This window comes from Mesoplodon densirostris, chromosome X, assembly GCF_025265405.1.
Source record: "Mesoplodon densirostris isolate mMesDen1 chromosome X, mMesDen1 primary haplotype, whole genome shotgun sequence".
In the NCBI taxonomy this organism is placed as follows: Eukaryota; Metazoa; Chordata; class Mammalia; order Artiodactyla; family Ziphiidae; genus Mesoplodon; species Mesoplodon densirostris.
The window spans coordinates 73,582,547-73,602,812 of record NC_082681.1 but is presented as its reverse complement, the minus strand read 5'-3'; the positions used below and the strand labels follow the sequence as shown (position 1 = coordinate 73,602,812).

General features: G+C 37.1%; 1 protein-coding gene and 1 pseudogene across 6 annotated transcripts in view; both read right to left on the bottom strand.

The window, feature by feature from the left end:
- The window catches only part of ATRX (ATRX chromatin remodeler), a 236,528-nt gene that overhangs the window by 62,816 nt on the left and 153,446 nt on the right, over positions 1-20,266 (bottom strand). For all 6 annotated transcript variants that reach the window (XM_060088120.1, XM_060088116.1, XM_060088118.1 and 3 more), the window contains 2 exons: positions 8,116-8,269; positions 5,284-5,390 (listed from right to left, as the gene is read on the bottom strand). In XM_060088120.1, coding sequence (XP_059944103.1) covers positions 5,284-5,390; positions 8,116-8,269 — 261 coding nt within the window. The remainder of the gene's footprint in view (positions 1-5,283; positions 5,391-8,115; positions 8,270-20,266) is intronic.
- Positions 16,008-17,778, bottom strand: LOC132481806 (tigger transposable element-derived protein 1-like; annotated as a pseudogene).

Sequence of the window (20,266 nt, the reverse complement as noted above, 5' to 3'; positions counted from 1 at the left end):
CTAATTCTTTAACTGCAAACATAATACTACTACTTCCACTCCAAGCAAAATTCATATCATCACACCCTAGAGTCTTAATATAAAAACAAGTTGACAACACTGAGATTTATGTCTTTCAGCAAACTTTTTATTTAAATTCAGTGCATTAGTTTAAAAGATGATTTTTGGTAGTATGGTCATTTTAGTAGTTAATTCTTCCGATCCAATGGCCATACTACCCAAAGCAATCTACAACTTAATGCAATCCCCATCAAAATACTGAGGACATTTTTCACAGAACTAGAATAGATAATCCCTAAAATTCATATGGAACCACAAGACCCCAAATTGCCAAAGCAATCCTGAGAAAGAAAAGAACAAAACTGGAGGTATCACCCTTTCAGACTTCAGACTATACTACAAAGCTACACAGTAATCAAAACAGTGTGGTACTGGCAGAAAAACAGATGCATAGATCAATGGAACAGAATAGAGAGCCCAGAAATAAACCCACATACCTATGGTAAATTAATCTACAACAAGGGAAGCAAGAATATATATGGAGAAAAGTCAGTCTCTTTGATAAGTGGGGCTGGGAAGCCTGGACAGCTACATGTACAAAGAGATTAGAACATTTCCTCACACTGTATAAAAAATCAACTTTAAATGGATTAAAGACCTAAATGTAAGACCTGAAACCATACAACTCCTAGAAGAGAACACAGGCAGAACACTCTTTGACATAAAGTGTAAAAATGTTTTCTTGGCTCTATCTCCTAAGGCAAAATAAATAAAAGCAAAAATAAACAAATTGGACTTAGTTAAACTTAAAAGCTTTTGCACAGCAAAGGAAACCACTGACAAAACGAAAAGAAAACCCACAGAATGCGAGAAAATATTCGCAAACAATATGACCAACAAGGAGTTAATATCCAAAATATACACACAGTTCATACAACTAAATATCAACAAACAAACAACAGTATCAAAAAATGGATGGAAGGGGCCTCCCTGGTGGCGCAGTGGTTGAGAGTCCGCCTGCCGATGCAGGGGATACGGGTTCGTGCCCCGATCTGGGAGGATCCCATATGCCGCGGAGCGGCTGGGCCCGTGAGCCATGGCCGCTGGGCCTGCGCGTCCGGAGCCTGTGCTCCGCAACGGGAGAGGCCACGACAGTGAGAGGCCCGCATACCGCAAAAAGAAAAAAAAAAAAAATGGATGGAAGACCTGAACAGACATTTTTCCAAAGAGGACATACAGATGGCTGACAGGCACATGAAAAGATGTTCAACATAGCTAATTATTAGAGAAATGCATATCAAACTCACAATTAGATATGACCTCTCACCTGCCAGAATGGCTATAATAAAAAAATCTACAAATAACAAATGTTGGCGAGGATGTCAAGAAAAGGAAACCCTTTGTATACTGTTGGTGGGAATGTAAACTGGTGCAGCCACTACGGAAAACAGTATGGAGGTTCCTCAAAAAACTAAAAATAGAACCACCATATCATCCAGCGATTCCACTCCTGGGTATTTATAAGAAAACCTGAAAACACTAATTCAAACACATACATGTACACACATACATGTACACAGCAGTAGTCAAGATATGGAAGCAACCCAAGTGTCCATCAATGGACAAATGGATAAAGAAGATGTGGTACACACACACACACACACACACACACACACACACACACACACACAGAGGAATATTACTCAGCCATAAGAAAAAGAATGAAATTCTGCCATTTTCAGCAACATGGATGGACCTAGGGAATATTATGCTTAGTGAAATAATTCAGAGAGAGAAAGACAGATACTGTATAATATCAATTATACATAGAATATAAAAAATAACACATACAAAGGTATATTGTAAAACAGAAACAGAGATATAGAAAACAAACTAGTGGTTACCAGTGGGGAGAAGCAAGAGAGGAGACATAAGGGAGGCATAAGGGATTAAAAGAAACCAACTGCTATGTATAAAATAAATAAGCAACAAGGGTATTGTATAGCACAGGGAATTATAGCCATTATTTTATAAAACTTTTAATGAAGTATAATCTGCAAAAATACTGAATCACTATGCTGTATACCTGAAACTAATATTATAAATTAACTATACTTCAATAAAAAAAATCTACTCCTTTGAGAATTTGGACTAAAACAAACAAAACAGCAAAAGTAAGTATGTCTCGTCAAGTCAAATTTTGTTTATGTCCTAAGGACTGTAATATTCTATAAGATTCAAATATTAAGGATTTCTGGAATAAATGATCTAGTTTTAGTAATGATATTCCTACAAACAGAATGTGTTTCAATTGTTTTCCTTTTAAATAATATTAAAAGTTTAAAAGTCTTAGGATACCTCTTAAGGTATATAAGAATAAATTATTCCTGAAGAAAAATCTAAAATTAACAAATTAATAAAAATAAAAACCCCATATGATCATCTCAGTAGACACAAAGAAATCATGTGACAATGTTCAATACACATTCATGATAAGAAAAACACACTCAAAAAACTGGAAATACTGATACAAGGAACTTCCTCAACATGATAAACGATATCTATGAAAAAAATACAAATAACACCATACAGAATGGTGAAAGATCAGATGATTTCCCTCTAAGATTAGGAAAAAGAAAAGGATATCTGGTTTTGTCACTTTAATTCAACACCGTACTAGAGGTTCTAAGGAGGGAAATGGTCAAGAAAAAGAAATAAAAGTAATCCATATTGTAAAGGAAGAAGTAAATTATCTCTATCTGCAGATGACATGATCTTGTATAAGGAAAATCCTTTAAAAATCCACAAAACACTATTTGAACTAATAAACGAGTTATTATGAAAAACTTAATTTATACATTTGCAATGAAGAATCTAAAACTAAAAGTTAAGAGCACAATTCCATTTACAATACTATCAAAAAGAATAAAATAAATTTAACATAAGAAATGCAAAATGCATACACTGAAAACTATAAAACGTTGGTGAAAGAAATTAAAGACCTAAATAAATGGTAAAATATCCCATGTTCATAGATCAGAAGACTTAACATTGTTAAGAAGGCAATAGTTCCTAAAATGAACTACAGATTCAAAGCAATCACCATCAGAATCCAAGCTGACTTCTTCGTAAAATTTACAAGCTAATTCTAGAATTCATATGGAATTGCAAGGGACCCAGAATAGCCAAAAAAATCTTGAAGAGGAACAAAGTAGGAGGATGCACACTTTCAAAACTTATGTTCAAAGCAAAGGTAATCAAGACTGTGCTACTAGCATGAGGACTGACATACAGATCAATGTAATAAAACTCAGAGTCAAGAAATAAACCTGGGGCTTCCCTGGTGGTGCAGTGGTTGAGAGTCCGCCTGCCGAGGCAGGGGACATGGGTTCGTGCCCCGGTCCAGGAGGATCCCACGTGACGCAGAGCGGCTGGGCCCGTGGGCCATGGCCGCAGGGCCTGCGTGTCTGGAGCCTGTGCTGTGCAGCAGGAGAGGCCACAGCAGTGAGAGGCCCGCATATTGCAAAAAAAAAAAAAGAAAAAAAAAAAAAAAGAAATAAACCTGTCTCTTTGGTCAACTAATTTTTAACAAGGGTACCATGAACAGTGAATGGGGAAAGAACAGTCTTCTCAACCAGTAGACTGAAGTTGGACCTTTACCTCATACCAAATGTAAAAATTAACTCAAAGTGCATCAAAGACCTAACTGTAAGAGCTAAAACTATATAATTCTTTGAAGGAAACATAGGGATAAATAGTCATGGACTTGGATTTGGCAATGGTTTCTTAGATATGACACTAAAAGCATAAGTAACAAAAGAAAAAAAATAAAATTGGACTTCATCAAAATGAAAACCTTTTCTGCATCAAAGAATACTACCAAGAAAATGAAAAGACAACGGAAAGAATGAGAAAATATTTACAAAGCATGTATCTGATAAGGGCCTGGTATGCAGAAAAAAATTTTTTTAATTAAAAAAAATTTTTTGGGGGTGGTTCCCTGGTGGCGCAGTGGTTGAGAGTCCGCCTGCCGATGCAGGGGACACAGGTTCGTGCCCCAGTCCGGGAAGATCCCACATGCCGCGGAGCGGCTGGGCCCGTGAGCCATGGCCGCTGAGCTTGCGCATCCGAAGCCTGTGCTCCGCAACGGGAGAGGCCACAACAGTGAGAGGCCCGCGTACCACAAAAAAAAAAAAAAAATTTAACTTTCTTTCAACTCAGTAACAAAAAGACAAATGGGCAAAGGACCTGAATAAACATTTTTCCAAAGAAGATATACAAATGGCCATGAAAAAATGGTCAACATTATTAGTCATTAGAGAAATACAAATCAAAATCAAAATGAGATACCATTTCATACCCACTCGGATGGCTATAATTCAACAACAACAACAAACAAGTGTTGGTAAAGACGTGGGGAAATCAGAACCCTTGAACACTACTTCTTAAGAATGTAAAATAGTGCAGCCAGTGTAGAGAAGAGTTTGGTGGATCCTCAATACATTAAACTTAGAATTGCCATATGGCCCAATAATTCCATTCCTAACTAAATATTCAAAAGAATTAAAAACAGATGTTTAAAGAAATGAAAACTTGTATACGAATGTTCATAGCGGCACTATTCACAATAGCCAAAAGGAGGAAACAGCTCAAATATCTATGAATTAATGAATGAATAATCAAAATGTGGGTATTATCCATCAAATGGAATATTATTAGGCCACAAAAAGGAATACAGCACTGACACTTGCTACAGCTTGGATGAAACTTAAAAACATGCTATGCGAATGAAGCCAGTCACAAAAGACCACATATTATATGACTCTATTTATATGAGAGGTCCAGAATAGGTCAATCTATAGACAAAAAGTAGATTAGTGATTGCTTAGGGGTAAAGAGGTAGAAAGGGGGTTAGCAGAGTGACAGCTAAAGGGTACAGGGTTTCTTTGGTGTTGATTAATATGTTCGAAAATTGACTATGGTGATAGTTACATAACTCTGAAAATGTACTAAAAACCATTGAATTGTACACTTTAAATGGGTAAACTGCATGATATGTGAATCATAACTCAATAACGTTGTTTAGAAAAACAAAAAAAATTTTGCTACAACTGCAGCAACAAAGACCACATTTATATGGATAAGGACAAAAAGAAAGGACAGAAAAAATAGATATATGAGGGTTGTGGGTCTGGGTAATATTGTTTTCTTCTATTGTTAAAATGTTTATACAATATGTTTAAATGAATGTTTTTAAAATTATGATATACAAATGTAACTCACCCTTATAAATAAGAGGTTTATCTTTATCTTCTGTCTTCTCCCTACTAGCCAATTCAAGAAAATCTTCAATCAAGTCCAGAGATATGAGAGACTGGCTGAAAACAAGGCTAAAAAGACAAGTTAGTATTCATGGATTAGAAGATTCACAAACAACACGATTCTAATCTAAACCTCAGTAAATATCCAAAAGAATTAAAAATTAGAAATTTGTAGAAATTAACAAGCTGACTCTAAAGTTTATATGGGTATGCCAAGCACACACAGTAGCCAAAACAATTTTGAAAGGAAAAAAGTTGAGAGGCCTACTCCACATGATATCAACACAAAGCTAGTGTAATCAAAATAGTGTAGTACTGAGGAGACCAACACAAATCAGTGGAACAGAATATAGTCCCGATATAAAGCTACACTATAGTTAATTGGTTTTTGACAAATAGGCAAAAGCAATTCAATGGAAAAAAATTAGTATTTTTAACAATGGTCTTGGCAAAATTGGATATTCATATGCTAAAAAAATGAATTTCTGCCTAAGCTTCAGCTGCACAAATAGGGACTAGAAGAATCTGATTTGACAAAAGTTCTTCTTAAAAAAAAAAAGTCTTAGTTGACCACAAGTCGATATGAACCAATAGTGTTATTTAGATGTTGGAAAACTGCTTCATCAGACTGCAGGAATGGAAAGATAGGGTCCAGAATAAACAAGAACCAGCCTCACTATAATTCTGTGTTAATAAAAATTCAGCTGAAGTGTTTGTGACCATATTTTGAGATAAGTGCTAAAAAAATGAAGTATATTCAAGACCATGTCAGGACTGAAATTATGCCATATAAAGAACAGATAAATCAACTGAGAAGAAAAAGCTAAAAGTGACGAGAGATAAACCCACCATTATCTGAAGAGGAGACAGTTGAAATAGTAGTAGTGATGTCTGCAACCTACTTTGAAAGGCATCAGGAAAATAAGATGGATTATGGATAGATATGTAATAAATGAAGTATGATAAAATATAGAATATAGTATAGATTCTAGGTAACAGGTATTCACTCTAAAAATTCTTTCTACTTTTTGTTATGTTTGAGAATTTCCATAAGGAAATGTTGGACAAATAAAGAATAGTGGCAATCACAATTCCAGAAATGCAGTTTTATAGTCTTAACGTTGATAACACCTATCAGTTGGGTTAATAACTAAAAATGATCATTATAACAGTATTTTTAAAAAGAAGTCGATATATTCTATTTTAGACCAGGGGGGAAATAGCTATAGGAAGAGTATAAACTAAAGATAAGGATCCATTTTCTAACACTTTGAAGTATTCAACTATAGGGATCCTTCTGAGACGGAAAATATTCTACCCAGGAGAGGCAAGGAGAACATCCATGATGAACATGGTAGAAGATATTCTTGAACTGGTTAGGAAATTAAAAGACTACTAAAATTTCCCCTATACTCATAAAATTCTTGTATGGTACCCAATAAAAATTAACTTTAAACTACAGAAGTTAATAGATAAAAAAGCATAAGCATGTCTAGAGCATTAATCTCTCTTGGTCTTTCAGGAACTCTGAGCTCAAATATCCACTTTCTACTTGACATCTCTCACGGACATCTAATAGGCCTTGGAAACTTAACAAAGCCAGAGCAGGACTCTTTACTACCTCTAATAACCTTACTTCTCCCTTAATCTTCTCCATTTTAGTAAATAACACCATAATCTACCAGCCACTTAGGGGGAAAGCCTGAGGGTCATCTTTGACTACACTCTCCTTCTTACTGCCCTGCATTTAATCTACCAAGTGCTGTTGTTTCTACTCCAAAACATACCCTTCATCTCCACTACTACTACTCCATTCCAAGCCAACATCATCCCTTATCTGAACCACTTGTTTCTGTATAAGTGGCAATATGTAACAAAAATAACTTATAGTGAGTACTTATTAGATGCCAGGTGAAGGAGTTAATTAAAAAGGAATAAAACAGTTTGTGTCTTCAAACAACTCACTATCCAGCGAAAAGACACATCAAGTACATCAGAATGTGTTAAGTGTAGAGTAGAGGTATATTAAAAGGTGGTATGAAAATATAACAGAGCTACCTCTTTCCAGGAAAGTAAAAGAAATTAAATTTGACATTTTTTTAAAGATAGAAGATTGTTTTATTTTAGCCTTATGTTAAAGTGCTTACATTTTTTAACAAAAAATGTTATATTAAAAGCATTATATTTTTAAAATATTTTATGACCAGAACTTGGGATCTTATAAAAGCCTAAACAGTAAGTCTGGTTCAAAACTTTAAAGGTATGTTTTTTAAATAATAAAATGAAGGATAAGATTGGGGGTTGAAATCCAGGGAAGGGAAAGGGGGCACAAATGCCAGAAGTAAAACAAACAGGAACAAAAAACAAAGGAGAAATAATAAAGAGAGTAGTCAAAGAGGTGAAATAAAGTCTGAGAGGTGTCCACTAGATTTGGAAATTAGAAGGTCATTAAGTGACCTTAGGGGGTAAAACTCAGTAAAGTAATAGGGTAGAAGCCACACCACATGGATTGAAAAATGATTCTGAAAATGATGAAATACAAATATCAACTAGACACTTGGCTCAAGGAAATAAGTTCAAGATACTATAGCCAGAAGGGGAAAACAGTACTGAAGAAATAACCAGAATATGCATTCAGAAACAGTGACTTAGAAGGAAGATAGCTGTCACTACACTAACCATGAAATTACATCTTTAAAAAGAAGAAAACAAAACAGATTGCTTTAAATAAATTGTTTAAACAATAAAAATGTTATCAAAAGGTTCATATAATAAAAATAGGAAAAGAACTTACACTTTATCCCCAATTTCCTCCGCCATTCGAAGAATTTCAAAGAGAAGTACCATTTTTCCAGAATGCTCTAAAACCTCAGCATCAGCATCTGTAACAAAATCTTTGTACCAGTCTGGAGCTGGGCTGCTTGGATTAGAAGAGGAAGTAGCTTTACCTAAACAAAATAAATGAAACATACATAAGTAGGCAAATAAGGGAAGAAGCTGAAAGACTCCAGAGAGGGATTAAGACAGAGATTAAGAGAAAGACATATAGACCAACCAACCCAGGGAGAGAGTGAGAAAGAAAGAGATTGGTAAGGATGTGGGAGAGGGGTGCAAAACACACACACACACACACACACACACACACACACACACACAGAGAGAGAGAAGGAGAGAGAGAAAAAGACAACCCTAGGAGAGAAAGAGCTCTATACTCTGAGAGAAAGACACAAGATGGGGGAGGGTAAGGTAGAGGGGACCCTGGAAGAGGGAGGTAGACAGAGAATCAGAAAGACACACAAAGGCACATATAAACATACACATATGTATACAGAAGAAGAAAGACATGGGGGAGGGGCACCAAGTGAGACAGTAAGCAAGAGACAGACCCTGAGAAAGTGCAAGTATGAGAAACAGAACGTGGTGGCAGGAGGGCTCAGAAAGACAGAGACCCAAAGAGATGAAGCCCCTCAGGTCCTGAGACAGTAAAACCCCCAAAGCACACCCCAAGAGATAGGGACCAGGAGAGAAAGACCTAGAGACCCAAAGAGAGAGGGAGAGAGGAAAAGAAGAAGGGAAGGAAGTCTGACTCACGTAGAGATCAAGGGAGAAAAGATCTTAGGGGCAGGAAACATTTCACTGTGCTACTAGAATTCTGGAAAACTCAAACAAGGATTGATCCCAGCATCACCATATCACGTTAAATCATTTTGCTCTTATTTTCCCCATAAACTTTGACTATAAAATGTGTAAACAGATTGCCAACAGACACATGAAAGAATGCTCAACATCATTAATCATTAGAGAAATGCAAATCAAAACTACAATGAGATATCATCTCACACCGGTTGGAATGGCCATCATCAAAAAATCTACAAACAATAAATGCTGGAGAGGGTGTGGAGAAAAGGGAACCCTCTTGCACTGCTGGTGGGAATGTAAATTGATACAGCCACTATGGAGAACAGTTTGGACGTTCCTTAGAAAACAAAAATAGAACTACCATACAACCCAGCAATCCCACTACTGGGCATATACCATGAGAAAACCATAATTCAAAAAGAGTCATGTACCAAAATGTTCATTGCAGCTCTATTTACAATAGCGAGGACATGGAAGCAACCTAAGTGTCCATCAGCAGATGAATGGATAAAGAAGATGTGGCACACATATACAATGGAATATTACTCAGCCATAAAAAGGAACAAAACTGAGTTATTTGTAGTGAGGTGGATGGACCTAGAGTGTCATACAGAGTGAAGTAAGTCAGAAAGAGAAAAACAAATACCGTATGCTAACACATATATATGGAATCTAAAAAAAAATGGTCATGAAGAACCTAGGGGCAAGATGGGAATAAAGATGCAGACCTACTAGAGAATGGACTTGAGGGTACGGGGAGGGGGAAGGGTAAGCTGGGACAAAGTGAGAGAGTGCCATGGACATATATACAATACCAAACGTAAAATAGATAGCTAGTGGGAAGCAGCCACATAGCACAGGGAGATCAGCTCGGTGCTTTGTGACCACCTAGAGGGGTGGGATAGGGAGGGTGGGAGGGAGGGAGATGCAAGAGGGAAGAGATATGGGGACATATGTGTATGTATAACTGATTCACTTTGTTATAAAGCAGAAACTAACACACCATTGTAAAGCAATTATACTCCAATAAAGATGTTAAAAAAAGGTGTAAGAAGAGAATAACACAAAATAATCTATGAAAGATATAAACAGTTTAAAATAAGGAATGTACAGGTTTAACCTGTTTCTGTATCTTCTCTCAATTGCCTTTTAATGCAAAGTACTTTAAATTTTTATATGTTTTGTTATAAAATATTTTACATATTCAGAAAAGTATATAGAATATAAAGAACAGCAGTGTTCCCATATCCCATCTTCAACAAATTTTAAAACGCATTAAATCTACTTCTGATGCAACTGAAGCCTAATATGTGACACTAACCAATACTGTTCTCTTCTTTCCCCCCTTCTTTTGGAAAAGTAAATAAAACCGTAAACTTTATATTTACTATTTATGTTCATGTTTTTATATTTTCACTGTATTTGTATCACTAAACTGTAATTATGTATCATGTTTTTAAACTATATGTAAATGGTACCATACTGTTTGTATAATTTTACAACCTACTTTTTCACTGGAGTTTTTCATTTTCCACTCGAAATGAGACTTATTCAATAATTCTAACTGCCATATAGTATTCCACTGCATGAATATACCATAATTTATTAGTTCTCCTGTTCATAGACATTTAGATTATTTCTCATTCTTGGCTACTGTGAAATAACTGCAATGAACACTCAGTGTTGTTGTATTTTTCTAGAATGTTGTCTACTTCACCTAAGTTTAAAGTTTTCTGGTATAAAATTATGCTCATGATTCATAAAATATCACATTAAACATACCTACTTTATATTCTTATCAAATAGTTCTAATATCTGTGGTTCTTGACAACCTGATCATGCTGTTTGTTTTTTGTGTTAACTTTGTCAGGTTGACTGATAACTTATTTTGGTGCTAACTTTTCCTAATATTGATTGCTTCTTTAGGTATTCTGTAACTTTTTCTTGTCATTTCACTTTCAATGTAGCTGTAATATGAGAGAATCCTCGGTAGCCTGGGTTGACATCATACAACTCCACAGTGATTCTGCATCTGCTTCTGTCAGATGCTCCAGGGGATCACCAACCCAGAATTACTTTTGAGGTATTTCAGCTTGAGATTTTAGACTATGTAAATAATGTAAATTCAAACCATAAACCATGTGAGGGAAAGCCCATGATTATGAATCCAAGAAAACTATTTTTGAAACCCACAGCCCAGGGTGACACAGATAAGCTTCCTTGTCATCTCCTTGTCATCTCCCTGGATTGATGGGAAAATTTTTTTCTACCCTATTCTTCTACGGAGTATGTACCTATGTTAAACAGATTCAGCTTAAATCTGAGTTCTAAGAACTCTCCACCTTATAGAGGGCTCAAGGCCTTGAATCTTACCCGTGGGTAAGTGAAAACCAAAGCTGCTACTCTCAAGACTAGCCTATCCCTAGAGCTTCCATAGCATACCTTCCTGAACTTACTGTTTATCACTTCCTTCTTTTTTGTCTGGGTCCTGGTGATTTCCATTACTTTTACAGAGTTCATTATGCATTTGTATTTAAACCACAATAAACTATTGCCTAAATGTACCACATATTTTCAAGATTCCATGCCTTTCCTTGAATGTCTTATATTACATTCTCCCCCTCTTTTCTTGACCAACTTCCATGCATATTTTACTATCCTTCAAGAGTCAACAAAAATTTCATCTTAGAACAGCCTTCTTAAGAGGGTGACCCTTGGCTGTAGTCTGGGAACTTGAATGGTAAACCAGTCCCTGTACTGATTTTAAACTTTCCCTGAGAAGAGGGGATGGCTGCATCTCGTCTAGGCACCTAGAAAGAAAACACCTGTTTTCGTTCTGGGAGTCTGGAATTTGGTAAGAGCCAGGCAGAAAGTGCCTATGTCACCAGTCCCCAGTAAAAACCTTGGGTACTTAGTCTCTAATGAGCTCCTCTGGTAGACAACACTTCACATATGTAGCCATAACTTGTTGCTGCAGAAATTAGTACATCCTGTGTGACTCCACTGGGATAGGACTCTTGGAAGGTTATGCCTGGCTTCCTCTGGACTTTGACCAATATGTGCCTTTTCCCTTTCCTGATTTTGCTTTGTACTCTTCTGTTGTAATAAACCATAGTCCTGAATATGACTATATGCTGAGTCCTATGAATCACCAAACCAGGGGGTAGCTTTGAGGAATCCTGACACATAGCTTATCAAGCATATGCTAACTAAAATTCCTTTCTACAATTAGTCAACTGGCAAATAATCAGTGCCTTTGGGAATTTTGCAGTTCCACAGACTGCACACAACTTCAGCAATGGTTACCCAATTTAATTAAGGTAATTTATATACGGGAAAAGTGTAAGCAATTATAAAAAAAAGCTGGCAGAACGTTAGTACAAATGTGGCAGCTAAATAAGAAGTGTAAAAGCTTAGCACAGGTGACAATTTCTGTGGAAATACAATACATTCATTCTAATTGTAATCCTGTTGGATATAATCACAACAGAGTAATCTCTAAAAAAAATAAAAAGTGACCCAGAAAAATATGGGCTACTCCAGTTCATAAATATCCTGAATAAATAATTAAAACCTACAAATAGATATTTCATGCTGCATATTCTTACTTCATCATCGACATGGATTAATCATTCCTTCTGTTATAACTCTGTATTGTGTATGCATACATGACAAGTAACAGTGAATTAATAAATCAAAGCTACTTCTAAATATCCACTCGATATCAAAAAATGCTTACAAGACAAGGCACAAAGGAAATACAAACAAATAGAAAGCAACACTTTTACCCCTAATTTCTTCAAGCAATCTAAATGTATATTTAAACACCATATTTGCAGCAAGATACACTGTAGTTTTTTTTCTTATAATAACGAACTTTATTTTATTTTTTCAAGCTTTATTTTATACCAGAATTCTACTACACAAGACTATTGGGAGGAGTCATTGGAAATGCAGATTATTGTTAAATGCAACTTAAAAGATACTCTCTCCATCCCATTTAGGTAGCACAGATGTTTCTATGCTTACTAAACTCACTGGTGCTACTGGAAATGCAACATATTTGCCAGTCTAGTGAAGAACATTCCCCACCAGACCAAGCACCTCTGAAGACCAGGCCCCTTTGCTTTTCCTTTGATTTCTGGTGTCAGCACACTGATATGCACCAGGTATTTCTGAATCAATAGAATGACTGAAAGAATTAGGCTATAAATTCATCAGTCAATCAATCAATCACCATCATCACTGTCTTCAAAATGTATCCCAAAGTAAAAGACCAGCAGAACCAAAGAATCAGAGATACTTCTTACCACCTCCTAAAACGGAATCTCTTTCCTGACTCCATCCCCCTTTCAGGCTACCACCTCACCCCTTATCTCTTCTTACCTTTTTTTAAATTGAAGTGCAGTTAATTTACTATGTTTTGTTAGTTTCAGATGTACAGTAAAGTGATTCAGTTATATATATATATTCTTTTTCTGATTATTTTCCCTTATAGGTTATTACAAAATATTGAGTATAGCTCCCAGTGCCATACAGTAGGTCCTTGTTGATCATCTATTTTATATATAGTAGTGTGCATATGTTAATCCCAAACTAATCTATCCCTCCTCCCCTTTCCCCTTTGGTAACCATAAGTTTGTTTTCTGTCTGTGGGTCTATTTCTGTTATGTACATAAGTTCATTTGTATCATTTTTCTTTTTTGATCTTCCACATATAAATGATATCGTATGGTATGTGTCTTTCTCTTTCTGACTTACTTCACTTAGTATGATAATCTCTAGGTCCATCCATGTTGCTGCAAATGGCATTATTTCATTCTTTTTTATGGCTGAGTAATATTCCACTGTATACATATGTGTGTGTGTGTATATACACACACACACACACACACACCCCACATCTTCTTTATCCATTCAATTGTTGATGGACATTTAGGTTCCTTTCATGTCTTGGTTACTGTAAATAGTGCTGCAATGAACACTGGGGTGCATGTATCTTTGTGAATTATGTTTTTCTCTGTATATATGCCCAGGACTGGGATTGCAGGATCATATGGTATCTCTATTTTTTAGTTTTTTAAGGAACCTCCATCACCTCACACCAGTCAGAATGGCCATCATAAAAAAGTCTACAAATAATAAATGCTGGAGAGGGTGTGGAGAAAAAGGAACTCTCCTACACTATTGGTGGGAATGTAAATTCATACAGCCACTATGGAGAAGAGTATGGAGATTCCTTAAAAAACTACACTGTAGGGCTTCCCTGGTGGTGCAGTGGTTAAGAATCCACCTGCCAATTCAGGGGACATGGGTTCAGGCCCTGGTCTGGGAAGATCCCACATGTCGCAAAGCAACTAAGCCCGTGCACTACAACTACTGAGCCTGCACTCTAGAGCCCATGAGCCACAACTACTGAGCCTGCGTGCCACAACTACTGAAGCCCGCATGCCTAGAGCCTGTGCTCCGCAACAAGAGAAACCACCGCAACAAGAGCCCCGCTCACTGCAACTAGAGAAAGCCTGCGCACAGCAATGAAGACCCAACACAAACAAAAATAAATAAATTTTTTAAAACCTACACTGTAGTTTTAGAAATAAAGGTAGAATATCATTAAAATATTATATGTATAAATAGTAGTACTAGTAGAATGGTAAACTCCGTCAGTGTATTTTGCACATTGATATAACCCAAGCTTCTTGAGCTGTCCCAGGCACATAGTAAGAACACAATAAACATTTGTTGAACAAATAAATATGCTATGTTAATGTTAATATTATGGTTCTATATCATATACCAAGATTCTATCACAAAAGATTATATCCATATAATAAATTATATACATTTTGTTTTTAAATTGTGTTACAATTAACATACAATATAATATTAGCTTCAGATGCACCACATAGTGATTAGATGTTTTTATACAGTATGCAATGATAACCACAATAAGACCAGTTATCATCCATCACCGTATTTTTCAATATTACTGATTACATTCCCTATGTGCACATTAAATGCCTGTGTGGGAACATTCCCTGTGTAGACTACTTGTGCCTAGAGGCTTTGGCAGGCCAGATGGGGCTGCAGTGGGCACCAGCTGGGGTTAATCCTTGGGGACCACTATGCCTGAGGCTGCCTTGGTGGGACCACAGAACCTGAAGGAGGGCCCAGTCCAGGGGCAGCCCCCTGGGAAGTACTGCACCCAAGGCTGCCTTAGGAGGATAGCTGGAGCTGGAGAGGACCTGGTCCAGGGGCAGGTCCCTGAAGAGCGCTGGGCCATAGGCTGCCTTGATGGGGTGGCTAGAGATGGAGCAGATATGGGGCAGGAGGAGTCCGGGGAGGGAACTCCAAACAATAGTGATCACCAGTGCCTCCTACCCAGGCAAGGGCTCCAACAGTTCCCTGTCATTTTGGCAGAAACTCTAGGGTTAGGAAACAGATTTCCTTTACATATACTGTAGGTGCCTTTAAAGTTTTTTCACTGTGTCCCAGGGTGAGTGTGTCTGCACTTGGATCCCTCAGCAATCCATCTCCCTACTGTAGATCACTGCAAAAGAGGAGGGGTTCCCATGGATACCGTGTATCTGACTTTCCTACCAGTTTCTATGTGGTTCTTCTATTGGTAGCACCAGTTCATTCAGCCCCCCAGGTCTTCTTCAAGAGGAAATGTGTTGTGTTTAGGTGTAGATCCCTGCGCTCAGGGGAGGAGGTGAGCATAGGGTCTTCCTGTGCCGCAACCTTTCCAAGTCCACTCTATGTTTGTTTTCAAATATAAATGCTCACTGATAAAGCTTACTCTGAAAACACAGGCATACCTCAGAGATGTTGCAGGTTTGGTTCCAGACCATCACAATAAAGCCAGTATCACAATAAAGCGAGTCACACAAATTTTTTGGTTTCCCACTACATATAAAAGTTAGGTCTACACTATTCTGTAGTCTATTAAGTGTGCAATAGCATTATGTCTTAAAAAACAATATACATACCTTAATTTAAAAATACTTTATTACTAAAAAAATGCTTGCATCGTCTCGTTGAAGCAAGTCATAATCTTTTTGCTGGTGGAGGGTCTTGCCTCCACATTGCTGGCTGCTGACTGGTCAGGGTGGTGGTTGCTGATGACTGGGGTGGCTGTGGCAATTTCTTAACATAAGACAACAATGAAGTTTGCTGCATTGATAATGGCTCTTCCTTTCATGAACGATCTCTCTGTAGCATGCAATGCTGTGTGACAGCATTTTACCCACAGTAGAACTTCTTTCAAAATGGGAGTCAATCTTCTCACACCCTGCAATGGATTTATCAACTAAGTTTATGAAATGTTCTAAATCCTCTGTTGTCATTTCCACCATCTTCACAGCATCTTCGCCAGGAGCAGATTCCATCTCAAGAAACCACTCTCTTTGCTCATCCATAAGAAGCAACTCTTCATCCATTAAAGTTTTATCATGAGATTGCAGCAATTCAGTCACATCTTCAGGCTCTTCTAATTCTAGTTCTCTTGCTACTTCCACCACATCAACAGTGACTTCCTACTCTGAAGACTTGAACCCCTCAAAGTCATCCATGAGGGTTGGAATCAACTGCTTCCCAAGTCCTGTTAATGTTGATACTTTGACCTCTTCCCATGAATCACGAATGTTCTTAATGGCATCTAAAATGGTGAATCCTTTCCAGGAGGTTTTCAATTGACTCTGCCCAGATCCATCAGTGGAATCACTGTCTATGGCAGCTATAGCCTTACAAAGTGTACTTCTTAAATAATAAGACTTGAGAGTTGAAATGACTCCTTGATCCATAGGCTGCAGAATGGATGTTGTGTTAGCAGGCTTGAAAACAACATTAACCTCGTTGTACATCTCCATCAGAGCTCTTGGGTGACCAAGAGCAGTAATATTTTAGAATTACTGTCAATGAGCAGAAATATTTTGAAAGGAATCTTTTTTTTCTCTGACCAGTAGGTCTCAACAGTGAGCTTAAAATACTCAGTAAACCATGCTGTAAACAGATGTGAGGCCATCCAGGCTTTGTTGTTCCATTTATAAAGCACAGGCAGAGCAGATTTAGCATAATTCTTAAGGGCCCTGGGATTTTCAGAATGGTAAATGAGCACTGGCTTCAACTGGAAGTCACCAGCTACATTAGCTCCTAATAAGAGACTTAGCCTGTTCTTTGAAGCTTCGAAGCTAGGCATTGACTTCTCCTCTCCAGCTATGAAAGCCCTAAACAGCATCTTCTTCCAATAGAAGGCTGTTTTGTCTACACTGAAAACCTGTTGTTTAGTGTAGCCACCTTCATGAATTATCTTAGCTAGATCCTCTGGATGACCCGCTGCAGCTTCTACATCACCACATGCTGCTTCACCTTGCACTTTTATGTTACGGAGATGGCTTCTTTCCTTAAACCTCATGAAACCAACCTCCATTAGCTTCAAACTTTTCTTCTGCAGCTTCCCCATCTCTCTCAGCCTTCATACAATTGAAGAGAGCTAAGTCTTACTCTGGATTAGGCTTTGGCTTAAGAGAATGTTGTGGCTGGTTTGATCTTCTATCCAGACCACAACAACTTCTCCATATCAGAAATAAGGCTGTTTCACTTTCTTATCATTCGTGTGTTCACTGGAATAGCACTTTTAATTTCCTTCAGGAACATTTCCTTTGAATTCACAACTTGGCTAACTGTTCGGCAAAGAGGCCTAGTTTTGGCCTATCTTGGCTTTCAACATGCCTTCCTCACTAAGCTTAATCATTTCTAGCTTTTGATTTAAAGTGAGAGACAAGCAAGTCTCCCTTTCACTTGAACACTTAGAGGACATTGTAGTGTTATTAATTGGCCTGATTTCAATATTGTTGTGTCTTAGGGGATAGGGAGGCCTGAGGAGAGGGAGAGAGACAGGGGACAGGCCAGTCGGTGGATCAGTCAGAACCCACACAACACAAAATTTATCAATTAAGTTGCCTGTCTTACATGGGTGCAGTTCATGGCTCCCCAAAACAATTACAATAGTAACATCAAAGATGACTGATCACAGATCACCATAACAAACATAATAATAACAAAAAAGTTTCAAATATTGTGAGAATTACAAAATGTGACACACAGATATGGAGTGAACAATTGCTGTTGGAAAAATGGTGCTGATAGACTTGCTTAACACAGGGTTGCCACAAACCTTCAATTTGTGAAAAACACAGTATCTGTGAAGTGCAATAAAACAAGGTATGCTTATGCTGAAATAATAAATCAAATATTTTGTAGTAGTTTATATACAGGCATTTCCTCATCATAAAATGTCCTAATACGATACTAAACTAAAACACAGAGACGTGGATGCTGTAAGGTAAACTTAAATGACTTATTCAAGGTGTTGCTTCTCAAAAAGTTCAGAAAGCTACTGCAAAAGAATTAAGCATAAATTCTTTGAAGAGAAAGTGAAGTATACAGTGAAAATCATAGCTCAGCTATAGCCATCTACTTATTTAATATCCATTTCAATTTCCAGGTGCAACATTTTGGCTCTTTAATACTTCCTATTTAGGTTTTCTTACATTTACTATAAGAAAGTGATTTGCAAGGGGAATTCCCTGGTGATCCAGCGGTTAGGACTCAGAACTTTCACTGCCAGGTCCCAGGCTGGATCTCTGGTCAGGGAACTAAGATCCCACAAGCCATGCAGCACGGCAAAAAAAAAAAAAAGTGATTTATTTTTAACACTTACACAGTACCAGGTATATATGATCATGTGTTATGATCTACTCAGCCTTATATAGAGTTAATCTAGATGTAAAGAACAAAAATAGATTTTTATCATCCATTTGTTCTAGAAAATGTTTCTGATCAACTAAACATGTAGATAGCTGCAATAAATAAAAAATACAGCCATATATGAATGACTCCTATTTGACTGCACAGAGCTAAAATGAAAAAACACAAGAGAGAAGTAGGCAAAGTTTGTCATTTGGAACCCACAGCCTTCCCTGTCTGCTTTTAAGTTCATAATATGTAGCAACCTACTCTCTGCTCCAGTTCTTTTCAAATCTTTTCCATATTATGGCATATATGGAAAGCGATAGTACTTACAATAGCACACCAGGAAAACTGGAAGATGCTATTCATTTCTGAAGGTGACCCAGCTGCATAAGACCCCATCTATAGTTCCAAGTGGTGAACACATCAATACCTCAGCATACTTTTATGTAATCCATTTAGAGCACAGTATGAGACACAATGGTTAGTCTACTCTCTTTTCTCTTAACCATAAGTTATAAGGAAAATTTAACAAGAATATTTTAAGAAAATCATTCCCAGGAACACATAAACTTTAAGCTATTTATTTCTAATTATGAGATGAGAGACTGAGGAGAACTTAAGTGAAAATGCAGGTCAGGAGACCAGGGGAGGAGATAACAGGAGCTTCCCACGACGTTCAATTAAACTATAACCATTCCTTTACTACTCTTAGAAAAGCATACTTTAAATCTAGTTGGAAGATGAACGCTAATAATAAAATGCCTTTATGGGGTAACGGGAGAGAAAAACAAGAAAATAAATTTTGTAGTTTAATTTTTACTATTCCCCTGATTTCTTAGAGAATTAAGCCAGGGTCTGTGCTTAGGCTGCCATCTGTCTATTCCAAGGAGGTACTGAAGAGAGAAATGTTTATCAAGGAATCACCAAATTTGTTCAGCTGCAGGCCTGAGACCAACTAAGCTTGTCTGTGCACAGGATCATTCACCTAGCTGGCATCCACATCTCTCTTCTCAGATGGTCTCTACTGCTTTGCTCCATGATTCGCAAATGCCACATATTTAGAGTTATTTACACTGTTTTGTTTCTAGATATTTGATATTTCAAATATTCAGATATCTGTTCCCAGCACTGGAGTTCCTAAACACCCAGTCAGGCTGCACTAGGAGTATACAGAGCCTGAACACTAAACCTTCAAATGTAGATATGAGTAAAGATAACTTTAGCCATTGGGAAGTTCAACGGAAGACTTTCACTGAGTATACACTCATGCACAAGAGAAAGAAAGAAAGAGAAAGAGAAACAGATGACAAACTGTACCTGACACAGGGGAAACCTAGAGACAATAAATATAGATTATGAAGAATTAAAAAGGAAAAAAAGACTAAACCAATGAAACTAGTTTTACTGTATAAAATGAATTGTAATCATAGTTTATCATCTGAAATGCTTCCACTTTTATATAGTAGTTAAGTGAAATTACCCTGGTGGGTTTGAAATGGACTATATCTAGGTCTGAATCCCACTTCTACCAATCATTTATAAAAATAAAGATA